Below are 9,977 nucleotides of genomic sequence, written 5' to 3'. Positions count from 1 at the left end.
ATAACATAGCTTAACGTTTTCACCAATGTGAATAACTCTTCAAACAATTTTCTGGTTTCGTTTCTATTACATTTTCAGATTTCCTTGTTTTTGAACTAGTCATTTTTCGCGACTAGCCTGCTTGGATTTCGATCTGTACTAGAACTCTACTATTATCCTGATTGTATGTATTACACAGTACAGTTCTTTTTGGAAATCTTCAAATAATTTCAGCATTGTCTCTACTTATGTAATGTTTTAACATTTTAATTATGATTTAAAATTCGTGAAGTCTTCGCTGCGTACCTTCACCACCAAATCGAAGCCAGTAATAATGATTGTCTAGAGTCTAGAGATATCAAAGGAGCGTATCAGTCGTGTGGCAGCCAATTACCAATTACGTAGTAATGTTTATTGTGAAGTCAATAGCAATTGCAATACTGCTAATTAACTAAAAATTTGCTTTATAAAGACTGCAATTATAATGTTTTTTGTGTTAGGAGGTATCAGCCAAGTTGCTCAACAGTGAAATGCAATAATATTTCCACTTAATCTCAGCAAATTAATTTGGAAGTTCAAAGCGTATTCAGTACGTTCCACAAACTACCTCCTTAAATTTAATGAAACGATCTTAACGACTTACGAACTAATACTTTAAACATTAATTTCCAAACCGTATTTCACTGAGCGCATTACTCCAGTTTCGAAATTAATTTATGTACGGAATACCTCATTTCCTTAGCTCATTAGTGCAAAACAGATCGAAGGAGTAAGTTTACTTCGCGTTTAATACATACATGTCACCCAGCATATAATGCAAAAATAAAATTTTACAAAGTCTAATAGAATTTACCTTAGGTACTACTGTGTCCATACTTTCCAAAATCGAACAGAAAGAAAAATTGCCAAATCACCAAAATTCCAATAGGCTGATAAATTCTAAGATAAACTTAAATAGTTAATCTTCATCGGTTTTCTATTAAATTTTATTTATCAGAATGTCTGCACTTTGCTGCACGATTAGATTTTTTTTTCACTGAGAAATATCCATGATTGTCGATTAATACTTTCCTTCTAATTTAAACGTACTTATCTATAAAGTATACTTACTCTATCCGTCTGTCAGTGTCAGTTGTAGAGACGAGTGGTGTTGTTACATGAATCGTACTGAACATTATTACACTCGCTGAATTTTAGACCACTTTCTCCAATACACAGGCTGCTCTCTTTATACTGAAATCTTGAACTTTTGACTCGCTGAATTTCAGCCTTCGCAGGCTGCTCTTCCTGTGCTGTAGTCCTTAATTCCTGAATAATTCAGTGGCCAGTCTGGTCGCGAATTATATTGTTATTGATAGAGCAACGTCGCGGAATATCTTTGCAGTAATTGCACAATTAATTTCATAGGCCTAATTAGAATGGAGATGTATGCACTCGGTCTATTGTGTCCGGTGAATATATTGAGTCCGTAATTAGATGTTGGTGATGATGAATGACTTGCCAGTAAGGCCTCAGCCTCGAGTTTAGCGGGCTGAGGGGCGGGAGCGGCGGCGGCGCGGGAGCGGCAGGATCTTATGCGTAAAATCAAATAGACCGGTTCTCGAAAACAGCGGCGCGGCAGCGGCGCGGGAGCGGGCATCGAGCGGGCAGCGCACTCCTTCTTTTGCCCACAATAAATCGAGCGTTAGGAATAAATTTGAATCGAAATAAAATTGTCGCCGTTGTTCAGACGTTTCGTTTGCGAATAAAAACAATTATCTCGACAACACAACCATGAACACAACACTTCGCCGCTAAAGCGCCGCGCGAACTGCCCGCTTGTTTCGAGAACGGGTCTGCGTTGCCCGCCCCGCTCCCGCGCCGCCGCCGCTCCCGCCCCGCTGCCCGCTAAACTCGAGGCTGAGGCCTTAGTATTACTGTGTCATATATTTAAAACCTTTTAAATATGATGCAATATGCATCAACAACATCAGGTGACATTTAGAACAAAAATGAAAAAAAAAAAAACAATGGCAAGTATATTAGTTTATTTTCAAATTGTTAGGTTATTCAAATGCAAAAAGCTACCTTTGCTCTTTGTATAAGATTAAATAATGTGTCCACAGATAAAACACATTAGAAAATTAGATGCAAGGGATGTTTACAAAGAGCTTGAGTATAAAAAGCTGTGGCGGGCATTGCTTTTATTTCGAAGAATTCAGTAGGACCTCTTATGGCTTCGAATTCACATCGCTTAGCTAAATACTTACTCCCTAAATGCATATATGCACGTTAACTTGAAAATCTAATAACAGTAAAAAAACTACTTTATTGGGACTCGAACCCATGAACTTCAGCTAATTGAGCCTAATAGTTGCTGATCCAAACCTTACCAAGATANAGAATCTTACCGGCGGCCCCTAGCCCCTGGATGTTGCCGTTGGATATCCAAGGTTCTTGGATCAGAGCGAGGTCTATGTTCTGTTTGGCAAAGCAACACTCCACCACCGCAGTCGCAGCTGCTGCATGATGGAGGTTACCCTGCAAGATCCTCGCTCTGCTGTTGTAGGGAGCCATTGGCTTAGCGTAGGGCGGGTGTGTGAGGCTTCTTGGGTAGGGGACGTGGACGTCCTCTATTCCCTCCGCCTCCTCTTACCCCCCTACGACTTGTGCCGCCCCTCGTGGCTCCACCCCGGCCTTTGGTCGACCTCAGCGGAGGCCTTTGGCGCGAGGTCCCCGCAGGGCTCCTCGTTGCCTCTTGCACTCCAGCAGAAGTCGACGGCCTAGGTGTTTCCACGTTGGGCTGTTCCGCGGCAGAGCCCCCCCTGACATTAAATATTACATNTTTATTGGGACTCGAACCCATGAACTTCAGCTAATTGAGCCTAATAGTTGCTGATCCAAACCTTACCAAGATATTTTTAGGTACCCTGTAAAAACTACATGAAATATTTTAAAACCTCTTCTTCTACTTTGCCCCAGCCTTTTTCCTCTATTCGGGGTTCGGCTCTCATCGTTCTGCGGCACCTGGACTGTCTGTCCTGGGTTATTAAAGACAAGCTCTAAGTCTTTGGCCACGTGGACCACCAGTTGGCCAGTGGGTGACCTCTACCTTTTCTATTATATGTATACTACCTTTTCTATTATATGTATATTTGGCAGTGCTATGGCCTGTTTTACGACATGATAAACTTTGGCAAACCAATGTTTTGATTTCAAGTTCCAACTGACAAAATAGCTCAATGATAATTTTGACATAGTTTTTTTTACTTGTATTACGAATACCTCTGATAAAGATTTAGTTGCAGGGAATAAGGCTACCGATCAAATGTTTGCTGTGACTTCAGGGCTTTTACATTCAGTGTTTGTGTTACTCTAGCGCATTTTATTTACGAGTGCGGCCGCCGCGGTGCATTGATGTTTGTTGTTTTCGCTCTGAGTGCCGGCTAAAGGCTTTGAAGCCAATCGGTTTGCAGTGCAACGACCAAATAGACCATTCGTCTACACGAGGTGTTAATCCTTTGATGCAACACCAACATTTCCAATTCTCTACCAATTTCAAACGACTTGTATGAATTCGAAAAACGAACTTGTTCTATTTTTAAGATATATCTTCCTAGAATAATGCAAGTTAGGTTATTAATAAGTAAACAAAATATTGTGTAAAATGTCATATTTATTACGTAACAAATCGTGTCCATACCAACAAACCTATAACTACGTGTGCCGCGCGTCGTTGTCACATAAAAACGTCATCGGCAAGAGCTTTGCCCTGCCTGTCGTCCTCGAACGTCACCATCTTGTCCCTCCCCTTGCTCCCTTGAGCCTTCTCCCCTTTCTTCTCCCCAAAAGACGACAAATCATACAAGTCCCCCATACCACTTAGGTTAAACTCACTCAAACTACGCGGCACGAAATATTCTATACACTTTTCGGCGTGTCCCGCCGACCGACGCACAGGAGTGTTCCTCTGAAAACCTTCCTCACAGTTCGAAGACTTCCTCCTTGGGAGGCTGTTGAATTTTGTCGGATTTAAGCTGTCAATCTTGAACGTCACTTGCTGACGCTTCTCTTGACAGGTGGTGAAAGACGGCCCGGAGTCGGCCGCCTCTCGATGTCAGGACACCACGGACATTGATATCTTATCGTCGCATATCTTCTCCACGCTATGTACTGCGCGGGACTTAGTCCCACCAGAACATAATGCCGTGAAACTCCTCAGTGCCGAGCTCATGTCCTCTTGGATGAGATTGAAGCACATCGCAATAACGACTATACCCACTAAAATGTATATGCAGCACACCCCCACAGCAATGTCCTCAGCTTTAGCCGACACTGTGCTGGCGTACAGTCCAGGCTTGAGATCCCCGAAACCTATCGTCGCGAGACTCGAGAAGGAGAAGTAGCAGCCGTCGATGAAGCCCCACTTCTCGGTGGCCCTAAACACAAAAGTTCCCAGCCCTATGTACAACACGATAAGGAACAGACTTAGAATAATTGGCACTCGCGTATGGTCCCGACACGTCCAATGGTAGCCGCCGCTGAAGCTGTCCAGGTTGAGAGCAGCTTGGAATGGAGTTCTTTTGGGCCGATCACTGAATTTGTCTTTTTTATCACAGTCACTGAATTGCTTGCACTCGACGGGGAAGCGGTTGAGACAGTCCGCCTTGGCGTGGAAGTCTCCGCTCTTGAGGGTGGAGGGGCAGAGCTTGGAGTAGAGGACGCGAAAGTTCCTGGCCAGCGCCTCGCCGATGGTGGACAGGTAGAGCATGATGATGGGGATGCCGACGCAGGCGTAGGTGACCGCCACCAGCTTGCCCACCGATGACTGCGGCGCCACGTTGCCATGACCTGTTGACAATACATTGAATTAAAGTATACTGCAATTACTTTCGACTGTGCGGTGTGTGTGTAATAACTCGTCTATCCAGATAAAAACTGTCAAGAATTTCTTATCCCAACTAATATTATAAATGCGAAAGTAACTCTGTCTGTCTGTCTGTCTGTCTATCTGTCTGTCTGTCTGTCTGTCTGTCTGTCTGTTACGCTTTCCCGCTTAAACCTCGCAACCGATTTTGATGAAATTTGGCATAGAGATAGTTTGAGTCCCGGGAAAGAACATAGGATAGTTTTTATCCCGGTTTTTGAAACAGGGACGCGCGCGATAAAGTTTTTCTGTGACAGACAAAATTCCACGCGGGCGAAGCCGCGGGCGGAAAGCTAGTTTTATATAAAAAAAGTATTAAATACTTAGAAACCATTAGTTATTCTCTTTTTTTCGTTTCAGATTTCAACCAATTAAAGAAGAACTAAAACTTTTAACTTTTACTTTTACAAAAAGTTATCTGTGAAGAGAATTTCGTGCCCAATTAGTATTTTAGGAAATTGTTCATGAAAGTTTTACAATATCTTTCAAAGCAGAAAAAAAGTTTCAAATGAAATTAAACCAAATCTAAATACTCATCGTTCGAGCACTTAAAACTTCGCCGTTCTATCTTCGGTTTAGAATCTTGGCCAAAAATATTGAATCTCATTAAAACTTTGTATTGGCATGGATCCGAAAAACCTTTGGATTGCATACATAACATGTTAAACTGTTACCAAATCCTTTTTTATCGTAAATATAATTTCGAAAACAAAATATTTCTTATGTCAAACACTCAATAGACTTCAAATCTCAGAGAGAGTGAGAGAGTTTTTTATGCCTCTAGCAATTTCCCCACGCACACAACTTTGCAAATAGTTAACTAATCATTTTGCCACAAGTTTAATATAGCGCTATTTCATCTAGGTATCATTGACAACTAGTTCCAATTCGTTTTGTACGCAAGTACGTGGCCAAATTGTGAATGACGTTTTGTGGTCGTGGCGCAGATTGTTGTATAGTATCGAACCACATAAGTGGTAAATACAGTCGTCAGTCCTATATCAGATTACAAATTTTCATTACAAAATACTACTTCAGAAACAGTCATTGATGTGCCTGTAATTTTTTACCTGATTAGGCAGTCCTAGACGGTTATCAATTATTATCATTCTAGAACTTGAACCTTGTAGGTAGATGAAAATCCCAACTCATTTGAAACATGTTTGGATTGATTGAAAAGCGAATATTACAAAAGTAATAAAAAAATGACCTCACCGATCGTAGTGATCAACGTCAGCGCGTATAAGAAGCTGCTTGAGAACGTCCATCGGTAGTCGCCCTCGTGGTCGTAAGATATTCGGTTCTCCAACGACGCACCGCCTTTGATCGTCTTGATAAGAACCTTCTGAAAGTCCATCAACTCCTTAGCAGCCAGCTTCGTCCAGTTCTCCTTGTACAAGATGTTCAAATCTTCCGTGATAGACCAGAGCCTCTCAACTGTCTTCGACCGCAAATCACCACTAGTAGTTTGCGACTGACTGAGATTCGGCTTCGATGCTGCGACCGCTGTCTCTTCCGACCCAGTGTTCCCTTCTAGAGCCAGGAACAAGAAACCTCCCAGCAAGTTGTACGTGAGAACTAAGAAGCATATCGCGAGACACGTCAAAGGAGATGCCCTCCTTTTGTGAGCGCAACGACAACAGAACAGTCTCGAGTCGTCAACACCCCTTCTTGAAGTGAAACAGCATTTCGTATCTTCCGAAAATTCTATCTCATTCTTACAGTACGCTCGCTTCGACAAATCTCTGCTCCCTTCCTCGAGCATGATTCGTTACTCTATTCTCATCTCTTTCGCACTTCACCGGACCTTATACTTCTTGTGGTGTCTTATCTTCTTTATCTTTGGCATTCTAGTTGGTGTCGTTCACCTCTCGAACCTCGATCTGTAACAATGGAAAAGAAATTGAGTTTTCGTTTACGCGTCACTAGTTGATTGATCAGGCATTACTTGTATCAGGCTCCGCTCGAAATATTAAGCGTCAATAAATGTCAGCGCCAGTAAAATATCGTATTCGGACCACGATACAGCTGTAAACGTTTTATGTGGATCAAACGGCTGCAAAATTTATTTATTGTATAAAATTGTTTATGGCGCGTAAAACCAGGGATGAATTAAAACACGCATTTTCAGCTATTCTGGAATATACGACGGACCCTCTAAAATCCCATGGCAAATGTAATAAACACCTTAATAAAACTGGAATCTGTTTTCGTAAATAGGAAATGATTTGGCCGTCGGGAGTTACCTTTGCTTATTTTATGGGATTGTTTTGACTTTCATCGTTTGCTCGAAAGTTTTACAGGATTCAGTGAAATTGTTTTATTTATTATTCAAGATTGGTTTCACATAGCTATTTATAAACTTAGGTACCTTCTTTGGGAAAACATAACCAATGTTTTTAAGATTTCATTTATTGTATTTTCCTAGAATACGAACCAGTGAGAAACAAATCTTAGAAATACTTTTACCATCAATGTGTTCTTAGAAATTTCTCATTCCAAGTAATCCTCACTTACTATGAAATGTTACCATCGTAAATCCCTTTGTATAACACAAAGCATACTTTGTAAACGTCAATAATATCAAACTTTATTTTTTACTTAGAAATATGGAACTTTGAACTTACTACTAACTTGCATCGATAATGTACAAGAGGTGATTATATTAATAAATAATTATTATACTAAATACCTATTTTTAAGTTGCCTCTAAGTTGTTCTGGTGTAACCCTTTCAGCACAGAATAATACGAAAGTGCGTTCGACTTTGAAAAAATCTAGTGTATTGGTAAATCAATTTTACCGCGCCAAGACGCTTTTGATCGATCGTACGGTTCGATATATTTGCTATTTTTCATACAAAAACTTTCAATGGCGTTCAGTTGGTGCTGTGTTGAGGGACAAAGATGGACGTGTACCTGACTACGGGAGGCGTGAAAAGTATTAATTTATTTAAATTACTTATTTTGTGGATTTTAATGAATTTTGTGCGTATTAATTTAAATTATATCCTTAAAAAATATAATACGCTTTAATTTAAAAAAAAGTTAGATGTAGCCGAGTACCAGGTACTCCTAAAGTTCTACAGCACGAGCGTGCATGTCGGGACAATGTTTGAATTTTTGGTAATGTAAGTAATGGAAACCTTTCGAATCTTTTAAAGGCCTGAACATCAGATTTACTCTAGAATAAACTCAAGAATGTCTCCGAGACACATAACTACCAAATAGTACAAATCCGCTGTAGAAAATACAGCCACCAGTGAAAATATCGAGAGGATACCAGGATTCTAGTACCAATAAATGAACCAAAATGATCCCTTTTATGAAAATATCTAACCCCATTTGTTATTGAATAATAGCCTCGATATCTGGGATTCAAAAAAAATAAGTTATTACTAAAAATGAAAGCTCATGTTCAATTTTAAGATGCTACTACCCCCAAAATTCAGGTTTTGACAGAGTTCTAGGTTAAGGCCATGAGCTATTTTTGAATTTTTTTGCAGAAATTAGTATCTAATTACGATATCATGTCTTTATGAAGAAAAATAAAGCTCCTTATATCTAAAATGTCTTTTTTTAATTAGTTTAAATTGTAATTGTAATGAAATAGCTATTCATAGGTTCATGACGGATTGATACGATCGTGCGGGGGGGTTAAGGGGGTTAAAGTCACCCCCTAAATTTTTTCGCTATTTTTTTCTATTTACTAAGATCCTAAAGACCCCAGAAACTAACGCGATTTTTTAGAAATCGTCAAATTTTTCTCTCGTGCTGAAAGGGGTAAGGTATCTTACTTTCATAATCTCAATAACAAGCTATCAATCTAACATTAATATCTATTAGTTTAGTTCTTCGTGTTTGTTTTAACCCAGCTAATGTCAAATAACCAATACTAGCGCGAGAGAAAACCGTTCTCAACTATTTCAACAACGAAAGGGTAAGCATACATAGGTATATATACGGGATAACTTACCGCACCTCACGCAAACCGTTTAACATGTTCAAACACGAAACGGAATGGCTAATGAGGGATCGAACGCCCGGTATACTGGAAACAATTAAAATTAAATAATCTGCACACAAATTCCCCCAATCAGTGTCCAAAACAAACAATTTAATGAAGAAACCATGCTTTATTTGTTTAAACGTAACTAAATGAAGTTTAAATATAGTGAGATTAATTTGATTGTGATTATTGATTACACACGTAGAAACGAAAGTTTTTGTATCCTTAAATTACAAAGTATTAGGAGTCCCCAAATATGTAGTTTAACTTGGACAGACAAATCTACATAATTACTATCCACACAAAACATTGAAATAAATTGTTCCTGTCTGGGTTCTACGTGTACCTAAGCCACAAGACGGATGAAAACAAAATATTTCTAAACTTAGAAACTAGGTCTTCCCGGAATCCATTCAGGGAAAATCCAATTACTAGCAGGGTTCCCAGATGTAAGTTTCAGTGATTTGACTAATTTGTTTTATTTATAGTAGGCTGAATATTTAGAATGTTATTCCGAACTAGAATTTGATAAAAATTAAAAAACTTTGTCTTCTTATTTTTAAAATAAGTGACCTCGCTTTTGTAACTTTAGAAACATTTTCTTCGGTCTCAACTTTTTTTTTTAACTATCACACCAATTACAGTCCCATCAAGCTCTCTGAACTTAATAATAAATAATTTAATTTCTAAGTCTGGAAATATTGCAAGAATAGAAATACAAGTCTTAACTTGTCTTCAATTTTCAATATTTCTGTCCGAGTGATTTCAATCAGGTTGCAGGCAAAGTTTCCCAGTTTCCTCTCGCGGAGGCGCCGGCAAATCAGATTATGAACATTTTCTCCTTAGTGGGGACATGTCGGGATTGGCTCTCAGATGTTTAGTAATAAAAATAAAAGTAGCAAAACTACTCAGTAGAGATATGAAGAGACTTTATTTTACCACTCAGTGCAATTTTATTGAAAGTGGGGCAAGTTGTTTTTCTGTTAGATGCGATCAAGTGATTTTTTTGTCGCTAAAATCGCCTTTAGGAACGGAGTAATTATGTATTTTTTTATGTTGAGAGGACATGAGAAAAAATGCTTTTT

At 39.3% G+C, this 9,977-nt stretch overlaps 1 protein-coding gene across 1 annotated transcript; it reads right to left on the bottom strand.

The window, feature by feature from the left end:
- Positions 1–3,644: 3,644 nt before the first annotated feature.
- Positions 3,645–6,762, bottom strand: LOC114352956 (TWiK family of potassium channels protein 7). The gene is made up of 2 exons (XM_028304731.1): positions 6,101–6,762; positions 3,645–4,809 (listed from the first exon to the last, which is right to left on the bottom strand). The coding sequence occupies exons 1-2, from the start codon at positions 6,648–6,650 to the stop codon at positions 4,076–4,078; spliced, it is 1,284 nt and encodes a 427-aa protein (XP_028160532.1). The 5' UTR covers positions 6,651–6,762; the 3' UTR covers positions 3,645–4,075.
- Positions 6,763–9,977: the final 3,215 nt, after the last annotated feature.

The sequence above is a fragment of the Ostrinia furnacalis genome, unplaced genomic scaffold (genome assembly GCF_004193835.3).
Source record: "Ostrinia furnacalis isolate ACB-3 unplaced genomic scaffold, ASM419383v2 OfSCF1490, whole genome shotgun sequence".
Lineage (NCBI taxonomy): Eukaryota > Metazoa > Arthropoda > Insecta > Lepidoptera > Crambidae > Ostrinia > Ostrinia furnacalis.
The sequence above is the reverse complement of the archived record's forward strand: the minus strand, read 5'-3'. Positions and strand labels throughout refer to the sequence as shown.

Bases quoted from the DNA above. Each gene is read 5' to 3' on its own strand.
- LOC114352956 (XM_028304731.1), bottom strand. From the start codon at position 6,650: ATGCTCGAGGAAGGGAGCAGAGATTTGTCGAAGCGAGCGTACTGTAAG. The intron at 4,810-6,100 runs GTGAGGTCATTT...TATTGTCAACAG, and splicing joins GACGTTGATCACTACGATCG to GTCATGGCAACGTGGCGCCG.